Source organism: Triticum urartu, chromosome 3A, assembly GCF_056163025.1.
Source record: "Triticum urartu cultivar PI428250 chromosome 3A, HENAU_Tu73, whole genome shotgun sequence".
Taxonomy (NCBI): Eukaryota; Viridiplantae; Streptophyta; class Magnoliopsida; order Poales; family Poaceae; genus Triticum; species Triticum urartu.
The window spans coordinates 670,159,421-670,179,268 of NC_141875.1; the positions used below are offsets into that span (position 1 = coordinate 670,159,421).

Here is a 19,848-nt window from a genome sequence, read left to right on the forward strand (position 1 = left end):
TCCAAAGAAGTGAGTGGGAGCACTATAGAATTTCTGATGAGTATATGTTGTTGACATATTGTGGATCAGAAATGATGTAGAATTTCTGGAAAGCATATAGGGTTATTTGGAAAGTGTTTTTCAATGGAAAGCCTGGATTAAGCTACTTGAACATTGAGCATCAAGATCTATAAGGATAGATCAAAACGCTTAATGGTACTTTCAAATGAGCACATACCTTGACATGATCTTGAAGGTGTTCAAGATGGATCAGTCAAAGAAGGAGTTCTTGCCTGAGTTGTAAGGTATGAAGTTAAGACTTAAAGCTCGACTACGGCAGAATAGAGAGAAAGGACGAAGGTCGTCCCCTATGCTTAAGACATAGGCTCTACAGTATGCTATGCTGTGTACCGCACCTGAAATGTGCCTTGCCATGAGTCAGTCAAGGGGTACAAGAGTGATCTAAGAATGGATCACAGGACAGCGGTCAAAGTTATCCTTAGTAACTAGTGGACTAAGGAATTTTCTCGATTATGGAGGTGGTAAAAGAGTTCGTCGTAAAGGGTTACGCCGATGCAAACTTTGACACTAATCCAGATTATTCTGAGTAGTAAACTGGATTCGTATAGTAGAACAGTTATTTGGAATAGCTCCAAATGTAGCGTAGTAGTTGCATCTACAAGATGACATAAGAAATTTGCGAAGTACATACGGATCTGAAAGATTCAGACCCGTTGACTATAACATCTCTCACAAGCATAACATGATCAAACCCAGAACTCATCGAGTGTTAATCACATGGTAATGTGAACTAGATTATTGACTCTAGTAAACTCTTTGGGTGTTAGTCACATGGGGATGTGACCTTGAGTGTTAGTCACATAGCGATGTGAACTGGATTATTGACTCTAGTGCAAGTGGGAGACTGTTGGAAATATGCCCTAGAGGCAATAATAAATTGATTATTATAATATTTCCTTGTTCATGATAATCGTTTATTATCCGTGCTAGAATTGTATTGATAGGAAACTCAGATACATGTGTGGATACATAGACAACACATGTCCCTGGTAAGCCTCTAGTTGACTAGCTCGTTGATCAATAGATGGTTACGGTTTCCTGACCATGGACATTGGATGTCATTGATAACGGGATCACATCATTAGAAGAATGATGTGATGGACAAGACCCAATCCTAAGCCTAGCACAAGATCATGTAGTTCGTATGCTAAAGCTTTTCTAATGTCAAGTATCATTTCCTTAGACCATGAGATTGTGCAACTCCCGGATACCGTAAGAGTGCTTTGGGTGTGCCAAACGTCACAACGTAACTGGGTGGCTATAAAGGTACACTACAGGTATCTCCGAAAGTGTCTGTTGGGTTGGCACGAATCGAGACTGGGATTTGTCACTCCGTGTAAACGGAGAGGTATCTCTGGGCCCACTCGGTAGGACATCATTATAATGTGCACAATGTGGTCAAGGAGTTGATCACGGGATGATGTGTTACGAAACGAGTAAAGAGACTTGCCGGTAACGAGATTGAACAAGGTATCGGGATACCGACGATCGAATCTCGGGCAAGTATCGTACCGCTAGACAAAGGGAATTGTATACGGGATTGATTAAGTCCTTGACATCGTGGTTCATCCGATGAGATCATCGTGGAACATGTGGGAGCTAACATGGGTATCCAGATCCCGCTATTGGTTATTGACCGGAGAGTCATCTCGGTCATGTCTGCATGTCTCCCGAACCCGTAGGGTCTAAACACTTAAGGTTCGGTGACGCTAGGGTTATAGAGATATTAGTATGCGGTAACACGAAAGTTGTTCGGAGTCCCGGATGAGATCCCGGACGTCACGAGGAGTTCCGGAATGGTCCGGAGGTAAAGAATTATATATAGGAAGTGCTATTTCGGCCATCGGGACAAGTTTTGGGGTCACCGGTATTGTACCGGGACCACCGGAAGGGTCCCGGGGGTCCACCGGGTGGGGCCACCTGCCCCAGGGGACCACATGGGCTGTAGGGGGTGCGCCTTGGCCTATATGGGCCAAGGGCACCAGCCCCTAGAGGCCCATGCGCCAAGAGATGAGGGAGAGGAAGAGTCCTAAAGGGGGAAGGCACCTCCGAGGTGCCTTGGGGAGGAGGGACTCCTCCCTGGCCGCACCCTTCGTTGGAGGAAGGGCCAAGGCTGCGCGCCCCCCTCTCCCTTGTCCCTATATATAGTGGGGGAAAGGAGGGCAGCAACACCTAAGCCCTGGCGCCGCCCTCTCCCTCCCATGACACATCTCCCTCCTCCCGCGGCGCTTGGCGAAACCCTGTTGGAATCCCGCTACTTCCACCACCACGCCGTCGTGCTGCTGGATCTCCATCAACCTCTCCTTCTCCCTTGCTGGATCAAGAAGGAGGAGACGTCGCTGCTCCGTACGTGTGTTGAACGCGGAGGTGCCGTCCGTTCGGCGCTAGGATCATCGGTGATTTGGATCACGACGAGTACGACTCCGTCAACCCCGTTCTCTTGAACGCTTCCGCGCGCGATCTACAAGGGTATGTAGATCCACTCCTCCCTCGTTGCTAGATGACTCCATAGATAGATCTTGGTGACACGTAGGAAAATTTTGAATTTCTGCTACGTTCCCCAACATTTTTTAGTCCTTGGAAACAAACAGGAAGCAACTTTTTAGGGACTAGGGACTTTTTAGTTGGGATTAGAAAAAGTCCTAGGACTTATGAACCAAACAGGGCCTAAGCTTCCATGAATTGAAGCCCTCTCATGCAGCGTGGTGTTGGGAGGCAGTTGGGTCAACGCTGTTAGGTATGAACACTCTCCGGGTATGGCGGTCTGACATCCCATAGTCGGTTCCATTTTTTTTACTTGTCTCTGCCCTCTCGGGCCCATCCCTGGCAGCAGCCTCTCGGTGATTCCTCCTCACCCTTCGTCGCCATCGTCCAGATCCCTTCGCCTATAGAACAGAGACCACGACGAAGGTAACGCCACGACGGAGAAACCGCGGTGACAGGGACAAGGGAGCTTGCTGGATTGAGGGAAGTGTAGGATGGCATAAGGCTAGTCATGATGGGAGTAACTTAGATAGTAACATAACGCACTTCAAGATTTTTTTGCTTATATGGCAAGTAGTTAATGAAAAGTGATAATTACTGTAACATAGTAGCATTTTCTAAGACAAGATGCGTCTACAAGTTATTAAATGAAGCCACATATGACACTATTACTATGTTACTTTGTACTATAAAAGATAGTAACTTAGACTAGTGTCATACGCATGACACTAGTATAAGTTATTTCCCATTATGACCAGCCTAAAGAGATAGGAGAGTCTGGGAATGCATCGATGAAGGGCACTGGACGCGCCGATTCGTTTACCGCGGCGGAGGAGATGGTATTGCAGCTGTGCTTTGCGCGTGTGTGGTTTAGCAGACCGAAGCGACATGCGGCCTCTCGGACGGCGCGACGTCTGGGGGCTTGTTGAGTCCGTGTGGGGTGCTTGCCCGGGGTGCAGCAAATCTGGTCGCCGCGGGGAGAAGAGGTGGTTCTCAGGTGGTAGTCGTCCCCAGCACGGTTGAGTAGCAAACTAGCAATCCAGAACCTCCACGACCCTCTCCCTCGCCTCTGCAGCAACATTCATGCGGTTGTCCTTCCCAGCTCTGACAACTAGCAGATTCAAGCTCTCCATGGATGGCCGGGATTTGGGCTCCACTAACCACCATGGCCCTCCTCATCCCCTGTGGCAACGACCTCCATCTTCAACCGTTGATATCTTATTAAACTGTTTGGAACCGCAGCCCTCTCTCTCTCACTCAAGACTAAAGGTAGAAGGAGACGGATACACTGAAGTTTCACCCGGCTGCACACACAGCCCCGTTTTTCTATTCCAGAATGCAAACTTAAACACAGCACCAGTACATGACTTATATAGCCGGACTCATACCAGGCACAGCCGGAGGCACTAACTCAACGACTTGCATGCACACACACTAACCTGGCCATCACATCCGGCTGCTAACCACACACGCACGCACTAACTACTCAGCCTAGCATGCGCTAACGACTAAGCCCCATGCATGCAACACCGCGTCTCCGCTCTCGCCAGCGCCCGATCCGCACGTCCTAGCCAGCTCGCACGACGTGCTCACACGCGGTTGCTACGGCTTGGACTCCCAACAGATCACCGACGGCTGCAGCAGACTCGGGCACATACACACGCTACACATATACGCCACGTTGCTGCATTCCGCACGTCCCGTCCGTCCCGCGCGCGCCCGATGAACCCGACGAGCCCGACGGCACCAGTGTGTCCCGCCCGTCCCGCGCGCATCCGACGCCCGACGAGCCCTACCACACACGCCGTGGCTTATTCCAACACACACCCGGTAAGCCACGACCTAGAGGAGTCCGTCGTCGTCGACGTTGTAGCCGCCACTGCCCTGATGTCGCTGCCATGCCTGCCACCGTGCCGCCGTGCCCTTCGCGCGCAGTCCCCACATCCCCGCGCTCCCGGCCCGCGCTCTCGCCGTGCACGTACACAATCTGCGCAACCAGGTCCAGCGCCTCGACGTGGTCCACTCCCGCGGTCCCGACGCGCCCGACGCGTCCGGTGCGCACCCATAACACGCACCGGTCGCGCCCGGCTCGCTGCCGCGCTTATTGCCCTGCACCGCTGCGCCGTCAACCGCAGCGCAGCGCCTTCACGGTTGTCGCGCCGAACCGACGCGGCCTCTGCGACACCACGCAGGTCCTCCGCGACCTCCTCGTCTCCGCGACCGCCGCTGCTCGTCGCGCGCACGGCATCACGCCACACCGCCGTGGACTCGCCGCGCGTTGCCGACGCCACGCGCTCGCCGCACGCCCGGCATCACGCCACACCGTCGTGGACTCGCCGCGCGTTGCCGACGCCACGCGCTCGCCGCGCGCCGTTGCCAAGACCTTCATGTCCGCCGCGCACCGCGGGCACCGCGGACGCCGCCGTGCGCCACGGCCGCCCCTCGAACCGGGCTCTGTATACCAATTGTTGGGACAAACCCTCCGGCGACAAACACCGGACACAGGTAGACGAAGGAGACACCAAGACTTTTTCCAGTGACGAACGCCCCGGCCGACAAATGGCCTGTATGTTGGCATCTATTCATCACAAAGGCTCAAACACATATACATGGAGGTACACACACATGCAGCAAAACCCTGAAAGAACTCTCACATCGACCGGGCACGTACCACGGTCCCGATGGAGACTACATCTTCCTTAGGCCTCTATCCTCGGCTCGGCACATACCATCACCATGACGCGGCAACGGACCAGCGCATCTTGATCACTACCTGGGAAGGCTTTTTATACCCGGAGACACACACTCGACCCGGCCACTAACTCCACGACTCACACACACACACTAAGCTAGCTACATGCATGGCGAGTACCAATGCTAGAACCGGCCACTAGACGTCACATGCACTAACTTATCTGGAGTCTATCCATCCATGACTAACAAACTCTATCCATGCGCTGACCCACGACGCAGCTGCTCCCAACGGCCTCGGACTCCAACATGAGCATTGACTCATGCGCCCGCCCCGTAACACATACGAGTCACCAGTGGTACCGTGGCTTAGTCCTAACATTCACCCCCTAAGCCACAACCACACTGTCGCCGGAGTTGTTGCAGCTGCCTTCATGGTCGTCGTCATGGAAGCCTTCGCTCGACGCCACCGCATGCCTCCGCGCCGGCTGCGACGTGTTGTGTGATCGTCGCGCCCGCGCCATGGTTGCCGCGTCGCTCAATGTCGAAGCTGTGTGTCACCATCACATTCGGACTCACTATGTCGGTGGCGCGCGGGACGGACGGAACGTGCGGAACGGACGGGACGTGCGGGACGCAGCATCGTGGCGTATGTGTGTAGCGGGTGTGTGCCCGAGTCTGCTCTCAATGTCGAAGCTGTGTGTCACCATCACATTCGGACTCGCTATGTCGGTGGCGCGCGGGACGGACGGAACGTGCGGGACGGACGGGACGTGCGGGACGCAGCATCGTGGCGTATGTGTGTAGCGGGTGTGTGCCCGAGTCTGCTGCAGCCGTCGGTGATCTGTTGGGAGTCCAAGCCGTAGCAACCGCGTGTGAGCACGTCGTGCGAGCTGGCTAGGACGTGCGGATCGGGCGCTGGCGAGAGCGGAGACGCGGTGTTGCATGCATGGGGCTTAGTCGTTAGCGCATGCTAGGCTGAGTAGTTAGTGCGTGCGTGTGTGGTTAGCAGCCGGATGTGATGGCCAGGTTAGTGTGTGTGCATGCAAGTCGTGGAGTTAGTGCCTCCGGCTGTGCCTGGTGTGAGTCCGGCTATATAAGTCATGTACTGGTGCTGTGTTTAAGTTTGCATTCTGGAATAGAAAAACGGGGCTGTGTGTGCAGCCGGGTGAAACTCCAGTGTATCCGTCTCCTTCTACCTTTAGTCTTGAGTGAGAGAGAGAGGGCTGCGATTCCAACAACTGTAAGTTCTTTTGGCTCAGATCTAGATGTGGTAGTTTCATTGATTAAACTAGAACAAAGCAGATCCCTTTTTTTCTGCTTCATGCATGTTTTGACCAATCTTTTGTGATGGCTGAGTAGATGACATGTTCTCTGTTTGAATTTTTGTCATGAAGTAGTAAATCTGGTTGTGTCAATAGTAAAACTGCAAATCAAAATCATTGTATTGCATGGTCCGTTGTTCGTTTGTTCTTACTATCTAGGAAGATCCTTAACGGTTTATGAATTTGTCTTTAAAATATGTTGTAGACTTCAACCGACAGGCAGCCCCTTTTGCTGGATACAGTCCTGTAAATAAGAGGAAACATGTTTGTAATTACTTCACACATCTCACATTACTATGTATAAGTTGGTAGCACTTCTCTGCAAACCACCGTACCTATGAACCATAAATCTGTTCAAAGATTTTTTTTTAGTGTTTGACGGAGCTTGCATTGAAGGGGTTGAGCCTAGCTATCTTGAAGCTAGGGCAATCCAAGGAAGATAGACGCACGAGAGTAACGCTTCAGATTGATATTTCATATATTACTTTTACATTTAAGTTGCAGATATAATTTCTTACACCTGCAGCTAAACCAATGTATGCCATCTGCTATGTTTCAGGTGTGCTTGTTGGTTTCAATCATGGTGCCGTGTAACTGGTTCTTTCAGAAGTGACTGGAACCGTGTAACTGGTTCTTTCAGAAGTGACTGGAACAACCAAAATTTAAGTGAGAGCACCATGCATGCTTCCTTGGTATGTGCATACATATATGTCCAATTTGGGTCCATGGCAAGTGGCGACCTAGTGCAGGATGAAGATGACGTGCAGGGTGTTTAACTGTTTATCCAGTTTATAAGGCTCACAGAGTAACGGTAGATTTGGTTCTGGAATTGCCAAAGGGCATGGTACAACAAAGTTAGCCCAATTTGTTTCACGGAAGACCGTCCGAGCTTTTATACAATATGGTGCAGGGTATTTAACTGTTTATCCTACACAAGGTGTCCTGTCAGATGTCCCATGTATGATAAACTTACCCCTGGATTTCGATCCAAAACGGGATTTCCGTTACAGCAAGAAGGTTGTACCCCAAGAAATATCTATAAAATGCAATATACCAGACTACCAAAGGAATAATAAGCATGTTCGATCAAACGTGGATGCATCATGTTGTACTTCTGAATCTCCTCCAACAGATGTTATCTGGTTCCAGTGCAAGTACACACAAGAGGTTTACCATGCAAGGTGTCATTAGAAGGGCTCATTTTCATTCTCCAATACCATGTTTGTTACCCCACACTACCAAAGGAATAATAAGCATGTTCGATCAAACGTGGATGCATCATGTTGTACTTCTGAATCTCCTCCAACAGATGTTATCTGGTTCCAGTGCAAGTACACACAAGAGGTTTACCATGCAAGGTGTCATTAGAAGGGCTCATTTTCATTCTCCAATACCATGTTTGTTACCCCACACTACCAAAGGAATAATAAGCATGTTCGGTCAAACGTGGATGCATCATGTTGTACTTCTGAATCTCCTCCAACAGATGTTATCTGGTTCCAGTGCAAGTACACACAAGAGGTTTACCATGCAAGGTGTCATCAGAAGGGCTCATTTTCATTCTCCAATACCATGTTTGTTACCCCACACTACCAAAGGAATAATAAGCATGTTCGATCAAACGTGGATGCATCATGTTGTACTTCTGAATCTCCTCCAACAGATGTTATCTGGTTCCAGTGCAAGTACACACAAGAGGTTTACCATGCAAGGTGTCATTAGAAGGGCTCATTTTCATTCTCCTTGTTTTGTTGAATCAGGGGCTTGCATTCTATTGTATCAAGTTGCACTATTTTCAGTCAATATTCTGCTGATTACCAAGATAATTGATTTATGAAGGAACTCTTAATTACAAACTAAAAGTGTACATGTTGCGAGTTCTGTAGATCTTACTCAATTTTCAAAATACAGTTGACTTCACATTTTAATTGACTTTTTTTTAGAAGAAGAGGGCCCAGCCCCGATTCCATTGCAAAGCAAAGAAATCACAACAGTTCAGTACATCAAAGAGCACGACATCTCAGTAACTACAGAAGTAACACTACCGCACACTAAACAAAAGGAGAAAAGGCTAGTAGCCAGCTATTACAAGTAATACGGCCACAAATTAAGCATAGAACACTAGCCACCTCCCCTGTCTAACTCCAGAGCCACAGGCTCAATAACCAACTAAAAGCAAAAAACTGCACCCAGCTCTTCAGCCTGGATCCGGCCACATCAACGGTAATGGAGCTTTACTTAGAATCTCCAGCTCCCGCACCATGTTCTGGATTTGCTTCTTAACAGGGTCTACAGACAGCGTTTCCCACCGTGCAGCGTATGAGGCCGTCTTGCGCCATAGCACCTGTATATTAAGCCATTTGGCGCGGTTAAAAATTAAGTCATTCCTGGTATTCCAGATGGCCCAAAGGCCGGCTGAATGCACAATATTTGTGGCACTCATATTACCCCCTCTAAGCCAACAGTCTGACAAGGATAGCATGTTGACTGTTCTATTGTAGCCAGTGATCCTGGAGATGTTTCTTCAAAATTCAGTCATAACATCGCATCCAAAAAATAGATGGTGGCAAGATTCATCACTCGAACAGAAAGCACAAGATAAGTCAGGTACATTCTGTCTTTTATCCAGGTTATCTCTGGTCAAAATCTTGTTATTGATCACCAGCCACAAAAAAATATGAATCCTGGCAGGGATCTTAATATTCCACACAAAAGGGGTGTTATTGGGAAGCACACCCCTAAAATTAACTACATTATACAAAGATTTAACAGAGTAAACCCCGCTGGGATTAAGGTCCCAAATGAGTGAGTCCTCATCCGAAGTAAAAACAATAGATTTAGCAATCTCTACTAGCTCAAACCACAAAGAGAGAAGCTCACTAGAAAAACATCTCCTAAAAGTAATCTTAAGGTTAGAGCCATCCCAAACTTGGTCTAAAGTGCAATCTTGTTCATTGGCAATGTTATATAAGTCCCAGTATAGAGTAGCGAGAGGGGCCGACCCAAACCAGCGATCCTCCCAAAACCTGACTTTCTTACCATTGCCAACATTCCAGGAGTAACCAAACTTAGTAGCTTGGGCAGCCCAGAGAACACCTTTCCAGAAAGGTGAAGCACCAGCAGAAGGGCAAGTAAAGATGTTAGGGGACTGGGTGTTATACTTAGCATCTATTATGCTTTTCCAAATCTTACCCTCATCTCTATTATATCCGCTGACCCAAGAAGCAAGCAGACATAAGTTCATATCAGAGAGATCAGTAATCCCTAACCCTCCATATATCTTTTTCATAGTAAGAGACCCCCAACTAGCAAGGTGATATTTGTGATGACCTTCATAGTCATCCCAAAAACAATGTGCCAGTTGAGAGTTAATAAGCTTAATAGCCCACTTGGGGAATTTAATATACCCCATAAGATAAGAAGGGATGCTGGCTAGGCAAGCTTGCACCAGAATCAACCTCTTACCAAAGGAAAGCAGTCTCCCCCTCCAGCCAGCTGCTCTTTTAATAATAGAGTCAACCAAAGGCTGGAGGTCCTCTCTTCTAATTTTAGAGTAGTGGAGGGGAGCACCCAGATATTTAATGGGGAAAGAGCTTAGCTTACAACCCAAAGACTGAGCAAAACTAGTAGCCTCCTCCCTATCAATATTGATAGGAACCAGATCACATTTGTGGAAGTTGATCCTCATACCAGAAAGTTGCTCAAAACAAGAGAGGAGCCACTTTAAATTCCTAGTATGCTCTAAATTCTTATCTAAAAACAGGAGGGTATCATCGGCATATTGCATACTTATGACCCCAGCTGGGTTAGAAGGAGGAAAAACCCCAGCAATCATGTTCTGGTTAGCAGCTTTGGCCAGTATTCTAGTGAACACATCAGCAGCCAGATTAAAAAGCAAGGGTGAGGCAGGATCACCCTGCCTCACACCTTTACCTGCAATAAAAAACTCACTATTGATGTCATTAATTATGACCCCAACAGATCCATTGTGAAGCAGAGAGCCTAATTTGTACATCCATTTAGGGCCAAAGCCTCTCCTTCTAAGAATGTCCAAAAGGAACTCTCTATTCACCATGTCATAAGCTTTTTCATAATCTAGTTTAAAACAAAATCCCTGGAGATGGTTGCTAGCTACAGCATGCACCACCTCATGGGCTGAAACAATACTCTCCAATATAAACCTGCCTTTAATAAAAGCAGTTTGATTAGGAGAGATTAAATCATTGCAAACTGGGCCTAGCTTATTAGCAGCACATTTTGCAAAGATCTTGAAACTACAGTTAATCATTGCAAGGGGTCTGAACCTGTCCAAGGAAACAACATTTGGTTCCTTTGGGACAAGGGTCAGAAGGGAGAAGTTGAGTCTGTATAAATCTAGCTCCCCCTTCTCCCAATCTCTAAAAAGTGCAAACAAATCATTTTTAACAAGATCCCAAAAATGTTGATAAAATAAAAAAGGGAAACCATCAGGTCCAGGAGCACCTTCAGCATACGAGTCAAAAACTGCATTTTTAATTTCTTCTTCAGAAAACGGTTTTTCCAAGAATTCAATATGATCAGCAGTAGCCATGCTAGACTGATCCCAGAAATTATCAACAAGTTTAAGATTAATAGCAGGAGAGTAGCCAAAGAGATTTTTATAGTAATCTACTGCATTAGCAACAATACCTTTAGTGTCTTCAACTGGGCAAGCAACAGTTTCCAGTACAGCAATATGCTTCTTCCTCCTCTTCTGATTGGCCAGGGCTTGGAAGTAATCAGAGTTCAGATCCCCCTCTCTGATGTCCCTTTCCCTAGCTCTTTGCCTGGCCTTGATTTCCTCTTTCTTCCAAATCTCATTTAGCTCACCTGAAATTACTTTAATTCTAGCTTTAGAATTAGGAGAAAGAGGCTGAGTTTCTGCAAGAATGTCTAAGCAATTATATTCAACAACTAGAGTTTGCTTAGTCCTGTTTTGAGAAGCCTCATAATTGAGACTCCACCCCTTGGTGGCTTTTCTAGTATTCCTGATCTTGAACTGCCAAATATAAATAGCAGAGGAGTACTTACAATTAGCATTCCAAGCTTTGTGAACAATCTCATCAAAACCAGGAACTTCTAACCACCACTTTTCAAATCTATAAACTTTATTCTTAGGAATGGAAATAGCATCTGAATTGTAAATAAGAGGAGTGTGATCACTCCCAATTCTAGGAAGAGATTTAACCTGGCTAGCAGGAAAAAGTCTTTCCCAGTCAGCAGAAACAAAAATCCTATCTAGAGCAGCCATGACTAAATTGTCTTGGTTATTGGCCCAAGTAAACTTTCTGCCAACATTCTCGATCTCAATGAGGCCAAATTTATTAATCCAGTCATTGAAAAGATCAGCCCAATGCTGGATAACTAGTCCAGTGTTCTTGTCCTCAGCAGTTCTAACCAAATTAAAGTCACCTCCCACTATGGTGGGCCCAGTCCAGTTATTTAGGAGGTTATGAAGCTCATTAATAAAATCAAGCTTAAATTCCTCATAAGCAGAACCGTAAACAGAGATAAGCCTCCAAACAGTGTTATTACACTTGTTCTTCAGCAAACAAGAGATACTGTAAGTGAATACTTCACAAGCTATGATCTCAAATTTATCTTCCTTGACCCCTACTAATAAGCCTCCAGCAGTGTTATTAGCAGGCAGCCAATTCCAAATAAAACCATTTCTAGAGTCTATAGCCTCTAGCTGAGTAATACTAAACTCAGTTTTCTTGGTTTCAGATAAACAAACAAAGTCAGGGCAGTGAGCTCTAATGAGCTCCTGCACCTTAGTGATCTTATGAGGGCCATTGAGCCCTCTAACATTCCAAAATAGACCTATCATCTAAATCTAGTGGAAATTTTAGCTTGACACTTTTTGGACCTCTGACTTTTAACCTCCACCCAAGAAGAGGCATCATCAGACTCTTTTTCCATATTTGGATCAGAATAATGGTCAATTTTTGTGTCAATAGTAGCAACAGAATTGTAAATATTGCAGTATTCTTCCTCGGTGACATCAATGTCTCCAGGAAGAAAAATATCAGGATTATCCTGTTTAAACTTATCTAATCTTTCTAGTTCTAATTTCTTAACAACTTCAACATTATTGCTAGCTTGAGAAGGATTATCTCCCATCACAATTCCAGCATTGAAGGCTTTAGAAATTAGATCATCATTGTCTAGACAAGCAAAAGAATTATGGAAGACCTAGGGGTTATTACCTCTGGGAATCTCCAAGTTCTTCTTCTGCTTAATCTCTTGAGCTTTGACCAGGGCTGGTTTCCCATCTCTCTTGATCCTGTCACTCATCCTAGTGGAAACAACAGGGCCCCATTTATCTCTCCCAGCTTTAAGGCTAGCTGTGTGGGAGGGGCAAGGGATTAACCCCCCAAGAGAAGCAGGAAAACTATCATAAATGGTCATTCCAGCCTTTGAAGCAGCTTCAAACTCAGGAAGCAGGATATTACCACAATTCTCAACTGGGGTTCTCTTAACAGCTTGCAGGTAGCTTTTGGTAAGAGGAGCATCCTGAATCTTCAAGAAAACTGATCTCTCCAAGGGGATGTTGTTATTCATCTCCACCCCAGAGAGAGCAGGAGAAAAGACAACATCCATAGTATGAGTTCTGTTTCTAGTCCCACTAGGAGCTGAGGCAGTTCTTGGCCTGAAATTGGAGTTCTTCCTACTATTATCCTGGTCACGTTCCATATCCTCTCCCAGCAGGTCATCATTGCTGAACTCATCTTCACCCTCCTGTTTCTTGCTACTGTCATCATCATCATTTTTGTGGTCTATGGGATCAGAGGGGTTATCAGACTCCACAGGCTCTCCCTCCTCAACTTTGAAGGTGAGTAGGAACAGCTCTTGTTGAATTTCAAAAAGTCTGTCTCTAGGAATCAAAGCAGGGTCTCTAACAGCAACCTGAACTCTCACCACCTCATAAAAACTACTGAAGATCCCATGCCAATCAATGTTAGTGATGACACCTAAGGTAGCAGCAACTTGGGCAATCACAGACCAGGAGCACCACACAGGAGGCAGGCCCACAATATCCACCCATATCTCAGTCAGGGAGTCATAAGCAGGTAGCTCTCCATGCCAATTCTTGAAAGAAATTGAGACCCCTTTCTTCTTGAGGTTGATGGAGTCATAAGCAACTAAATCAGTGATTTTCTTGTTAGGGGGAAATCTGACTAGATATTGGGACTCATCATAGGCTCTAATCTGCCAAGGCCAGTTGGTTTTCCACATGCTAGTGAAGCAAGCACCCAGTTCCTCAGCAGAAATTTCTCCTTCAATAACCACCAGACCCACATTCCCAAAATTGAGCCAGTCGCTATTGCTTTTTTCTCCAGCCTCAAGATGAAAGAAGCCCAAGCCATTCCCAGCACTTCCCCAGAACTGAGCAGCTGGGTAGGGCTTGTACCACAGGGGGCAGGCATCCATATGGTGACCAGGAATAGCACACATGAAACAGTTCCTAGGTATCTGGAACATACCCACATAATGTCCAGGTAGCCCGCAGTTGAAACAAGTAGCCCCAATATACTTAGGGTCTACGTTGTAAGAGTCAGGAGCATCAGTAGACACAGTAACTTGAGGAGCAGCAAGCCCAGCATCAGTCTTCATAGCTTTCTTCCCAGCAGCATTCCTCTGTTTCTTCTTACTTTTACTCTGACCAACTTGACCACTCTCAGATCCAGAGCCACTTCCAGCATTCCCAGGCTGAGGGTATTGCATTGGAGCGATCTGGTTAGGGGCCATGAATGGGAATTGAAAATGTTGCTGATTAGGCCAAGTAATAGCAGGATATTGCCGATAACCAGGAGGAGGGTATCCTGGGAACCCCGACCCCATGTTTTGCGGATAGAACATCTGAGAGTTAGAGGCCAAAGGGAAAATGGGAGGCTTAGCATAAATGGAAAGGGGGGAGGTTGGTTTTGCTGCTGAATCTGCTGTTGCTGTTGGACCATAGGAGGTCGAACAGGGGGGGCAGTAGGCGGCACAGTGGTGAGCTGGGGAGGAGGGCGTGCCTCGGTGCGCCCACGTCCACCGTTGCCCCTCGCACCTCCTCTAGCACCCCGACCTGCAGCAGCTCCAGCCATCTTGCGGGTAACCTCCGCGTAGGTCTCCCTCCCTTCATGCTTCGCCCAAAAATCAGACGAGAAACTAAATTTGATGGGGATTTGGTGTTTGGCAGTAGCACCAGCAGGATAACAATCATCAGCAGTGAAACATCCACTCCAGAATTTGTCCTTCCTAACCCAGAATTGAGAAGGAGGAGGAGGGGGGCGTCGTGGCCGCCGACGAACCCTAGGAGAATTTGGATCTAGCACGCGTTTGGCAGGGTGGAGCAGATTGGGGAAAGTGCTCCTCCTTTTATCAGTAGGGTAGCGGGTCCTATTGTCATTCTCTCTTCCTCCACTGACCCCCCGGCCCCTCCTAGACCCACCAACCACCACCGTGTTGACCAGTCTCCCCGGAGGAGCAACTTCAAACGGCGGCGGCGAAGTCGCTCTCCGACGTGCAGCGGCCTCACTTTTGTAAGAAACAGAAACAACAGAGGGAGACTGGGACTTACATCCAAGCTCAGAAGAGATGAGCTCCATCAGCGCGTTGTTCTTCGGAATGGCCTCCACCTCCGCCGCTGCTGTCTCGATGTAGATGTCGCCTCTCCCTCCGCCCAATGTAGAATCAGGCCAGGGAAAAGTTCCTGCCCCAGACCGAAGATGGCGGCTCGCTCCAGCTCGGTGGTGTTCGCCATCGCCCGTAGCGCGAGATTCATCCGCGCCACAGCTAAGGCCTGCAACGCCTGATCTGCCGCCCTTGCCGCACGATCCGCCGCCCGTTCCCGTTGGGCCACCTCCGTGAGGAGCCAGCGAATTTCCGGATCCGCCGCCGCCCCCTCTCCTCCCTCCATCGGCAGATCTGATTTCCGCCGCCCCCAAGTGGTCCGCCTCAACTGGATTCGGACGAATCGCCACCGCCAATCCTGCACTCGCGTGGGACAACTGGGTGCGGCAACGCGAGCGCCCTCCGCCGACGGGGTGCGGGTCTGCGGTGGCCGGCGAGCCCAGGCGAGCGCGGGCTGTGAGCGCGGAGGGGAGCGGAGCGAGCATGTGCATGTGCATCTTTTAATTGACTTGTCCAAGCAATTGCACAACAATGGTAGTTTTACTCATGTGGCCTTTTACCCCTGGGCTAAATATAATTATGCCGAGTAATACGGACCTTTCTTCTTCCCTGAAGCATGCTCTTTCTTTGAGAGCGTGCTAAAAGATCTTACTATTCTTCAAGCAAACAGTGGATGGAATGCTTAGATGAATCCACATCCTCGAGGACACCAACTGTGAAGAATTTTACAAGGCTATTGGGGTTTATGCAAATATACTTGAACAACCTACTAACCAACCCTCTTAGAAAAAGAGAAGGGAAAATAGCATTGTTTAAAATTAAAATGCCTGGTGCAACAAGACGGTGGTCACAGAATTAAATTAACAGTCCTTCAAAATTAGCTAGCAAATATATATCGATTCACTAGGAGAAAAGAAAGCAATGAGTGAAAGAGAAAATCGCCAACAGAGAAGAACAGCGCAGCAAAGCGCACATATGCTTCTAGTCCGATCCGAAGTCCCAACTCACCTCCGCACCCGTAACCCACCTCTGGTTGCGCGCATAGATACATACAGATACAAGGAACGAACGACCAAAGGAAGAAAGAAGGCTAGCTCTCAAGAAGAAGACTAAGATGGTGAAGCCGTGGAACGATCCCAGGTTTGAGGCCGCCGTGTGCCTTCACCCGAACGCCCTCGACCTCTTCACCTCCGGCAAAGCCGGGTTAAAAATTTCGATGAAATTTCGGTGAAATTTCCAAAATTTCAACGAAATTTCGGTGAAATTTTCAAAATTTCGCATATTACAGTGGGGTCAAAAATATTTTTAACCCTGAAATTTTGATGCAGATTCAAAATAATTTCAAAATAAGTTTTAATTATGTAAAAATTTATTAAAATTAAGTGAAATTTTAAGTCTCAAAATCTGAAATAATTTCTGAGATGTGCATATTCCAGTGAGATCTGAAATTATTTTGTTTTCAAAATTAAAAACTCCTGGGCGCTCCTCGACCCGCTCGCATACATGGTGCCCCCCGGTGGTGTTTGTAACCAGAGCACCGCCCAAACTCTGATCCGCGATGGCCGCACCATCTAGGTAAACTTTCTCCTTGCCGACCCCCAACGCAGCTCCTACTGGTGCATGTCCTTCAATTCTGTTGCTGACACCGAGCAAGAAGTCCAAGACGATGACAACCCATTTGAGTAGACGAGACTTGCCTGCTCCCCGCGCGTGTGCCCATCCGTGCTCCCGCGTACGTGGCTTGATTTGATTGAAACAAAATAAGGCCTGGGTCCACCCCCTTAAAATCAGGGGAGGGGGGGAATGATTAGATTAGAAAGAAAAAAGAAAAAAAAAACAGCCGTAGAATAAAGTGGGAGCTCGGATGGAAGCATGGGGAGGGAGCAGGCAAACCAAATCCCATTTGAGTACATCCCCAAGCTTGTCTCCTTGGTAATTGCTATCTATAAAACTACAGCTCACCCTCATCCAAGTCGGCTTACCTTGAATCCTACTCCTTATTCAAGGTAACTACCGGTAATTGATACCTGTACAGATAGAAATCCTACTCCTTATTCAAGGTGAGCTGTCGCAGACCGGATAAGCTATGTACAAACACAGCAATAGCAAAATAGTATGGTAATATATGTAACACATGCGTGATAAATTACATAGACCAGGTGCTGACTTTTGACACAAAAGTCATTAAAACATACCAACATGAGATTTGGTTTTGAAGGTCTTGTCTTGACGATTTTTTTTTACATGAAAACAGATTTTGAATCGGAGTGATGATTTTAGCTACATAAAGAATTTTGAATTTCAAAAAAAAAATCATTGCTGTCGTCAGCTTTTTTGTCTCACATGCATGCATGCATAATCATATCAGCTAGACAACATGATCGTTCAGGTTTGCTCAGGCGCATGAAGCGGGAATAGTGATTGTAGTTCGGTTATGTTCTTATAAACAGAACAATCGCCGCGTATCACAGACCATTTCATATTGGTCACTGGATATGCTCTATCCAACAGTTGAAAGATGTCAAATATGAACATTATTGTTCGTTGCATAAATATTAACTCATAGAACTTTGTCGTGTCGCCTTCTAGCTGAACCCCCATTCTATCATCTGACGTGTTCTAGAAGCATATTTTCCCATGCCTAGCTGGTTCTTTAATAAAAAAGAGATAGAGAAGAATCATGATTCTAGAGTGGTGAGAACCAAGTTAGGATGGAGTTAGATCTTGAATAATATCATTCGCAGACTTATTTCTATCGCCAAAAGGTGTTGCGGGAATATCTGGAAGTGGACCACCATTGCAACTTAATGCTGCAAAGGGGGCTCACCAGAGATGCTGCAATAGAGGCCGCCAGCCGTGATTTCATTTCAAGGGGCGGGGCAGCTCTGCAACACCGGCGGTGTTGCGAGGCGACGATTGCAATGGCGCTCGACGCAAGATACACCATGCTGCAATCGTTGGTGCAGCTTTAAGGCCGGTGTGATGACTATGATGCTGCATTGCTGCTGCTGCAACTCTTATGCGGTGCTTCTGCGACAGCGATGAAGACGGAGGGACGATGGCTATGCTTACGCAATAATGGTGGTGGTGCAAACAGGGAACGTGTTTAAAAAGGCATAAGATGCTGCAAAGGGGAGGGAAGCGGCAGGTCACCGATGCAGCATCACTTCCTACAGCGAGGTCGTTGGGGTTGGCGCCTTGCGGCGGCGGCAGCTAATGTGAAGTGTCGGCTTCGTGCGAGTGATGTTAGGAAGAGGGCTGGTCCAACGGTCCAAGATGGCGTGATGCAACGGCAGTTATCAGCTAGCTGTCGGCTTAAGTTTCAAACGTACTATATTAGCCAGAGTGGCCTTAGCTTTAGATTAGACTCCAGTCCGGACTCGAGCCCAAAAGAAAAGCTTTTTCCTCTTCGTCTTGTCGGAATCGGAAGAACCACCCTGGTAGCTAATATATACACATAATCTCGACGACATCCCAACCAAGCTTGCATTGCAAGGGCGATCAGCGATCCATCCAAAATTAATCTTGCCACCTTTCCTGTACGTGTGTGTGGTGTGTCATGCCAAGATCGGTGACGCTGAGGAACGTGAGGGATGAGCCCAGGTTCGAGGCCTCCTTGTGCCTTCCCCCGGACGCCCTCCACCTCCTCTCCTCCGGCACCGGCACCGGAAAGCTTTCTAACTGGGCGCTCCTCGATTCCATCGCCTACATGCTCCCCGGTGTCTCTAACCACACAACCGCACGAGCCTTGACGCGCGACGGCAGCACCGCCATCCAAGTAACCTTCCTCATCGCCGACCCCCCGCACCGCTCCTACTGGTGCATCTCCTGCGACTGCCCCGACACCCAAGAAGAAGATGACGACGACGACGACGACAGCCCCTTTTTCGACCGCACGCCCAAGATCGTCGCCTCGGCGGACCACCTCGCCCTCATCGAGGTCGGCTTGACCACCTACAAACCCCTGCAGTACTTCGTCTACTCCGCCATCGACGCATCGCCTACGCTCGTGCCCCTCCCGGACATCGACGACGAGCTTGGACGCTTGAGGGAACCCTATGGCCTCATGCCGACCCATGACATTGGCAGCACCCACTTCATCTTGGCTGCTCTCACCTACAACTATAACCAGGACGATGCAACCCAGTACGACCTCCACCTTTTCAGGTCGGCCACATCCACCTGGACCCGGCAGCCGCTGTCCGTGGACTACGGCCGAGCCAGGAAGCCTGGCCGTCTCTATCCCACCAAGGTGATCGCTCTCGAATACGGGCTGCTAGGATGGGTCGATCTCTGGGAGGGGGTCCTCGTCTGCGACGTGCGTGCTAAAGGCCCCACCATGGCCCGCTTCGTCCCCATGCCGAGACCGCTGCCCAACAATCAAAAGCTCTACCCCGTCGACGAGGCGCGTTCGCTGCGCGACGTCACCTTCGACCATGGTCACATCAGGTGTGTCGAGATCGAGCAGCTGGTAAGGGTCAAGCACAAACCAGCACCGGTCGCGCACGATCCCTCCGTCTTGCTTCTGCTCTTCGATGCCCAATCACCCATGGTTCCAGAAAAAGACGAATACGAGGCCGTTGGCTGGCGGCTCATCACGTGGTTTAGGGCGCTCACCTGGGGCCATTGGCAAAGAGGAACCATACTT

At 48.1% G+C, this 19,848-nt stretch overlaps 1 protein-coding gene across 1 annotated transcript; it reads right to left on the bottom strand.

The window, feature by feature from the left end:
* Positions 1-8,839: 8,839 nt before the first annotated feature.
* LOC147981349 (uncharacterized) lies at positions 8,840-15,697 on the bottom strand. Its single transcript, XM_087515941.1, has 4 exons — positions 14,552-15,697; positions 12,788-14,441; positions 11,229-11,408; positions 8,840-8,904 (listed from the first exon to the last, which is right to left on the bottom strand). Exons 1-4 carry the CDS (start codon positions 15,695-15,697, stop codon positions 8,840-8,842), a joined length of 3,045 nt encoding a protein of 1,014 aa, XP_087372067.1.
* Between the last annotated feature and the right edge of the window lie 4,151 nt (positions 15,698-19,848).

What these genes read in the sequence shown, in the direction of transcription:
- LOC147981349 (XM_087515941.1), bottom strand. Translation starts at nt 15,697, where the DNA reads ATGCACATGCACATGCTCGCTCCGCTCCCCTCCGCGCTCACAGCCCGC. An exon ending in TGCCGCCTACTGCCCCCCCT is followed by an intron (nt 14,442 to 14,551) that starts GTTCGACCTCCT and finishes TCTAACTCTCAG; the next exon opens with ATGTTCTATCCGCAAAACAT. An exon ending in GAACTTGGAGATTCCCAGAG is followed by an intron (nt 11,409 to 12,787) that starts GTAATAACCCCT and finishes AAGTAATTTCAG; the next exon opens with GTGAGCTAAATGAGATTTGG.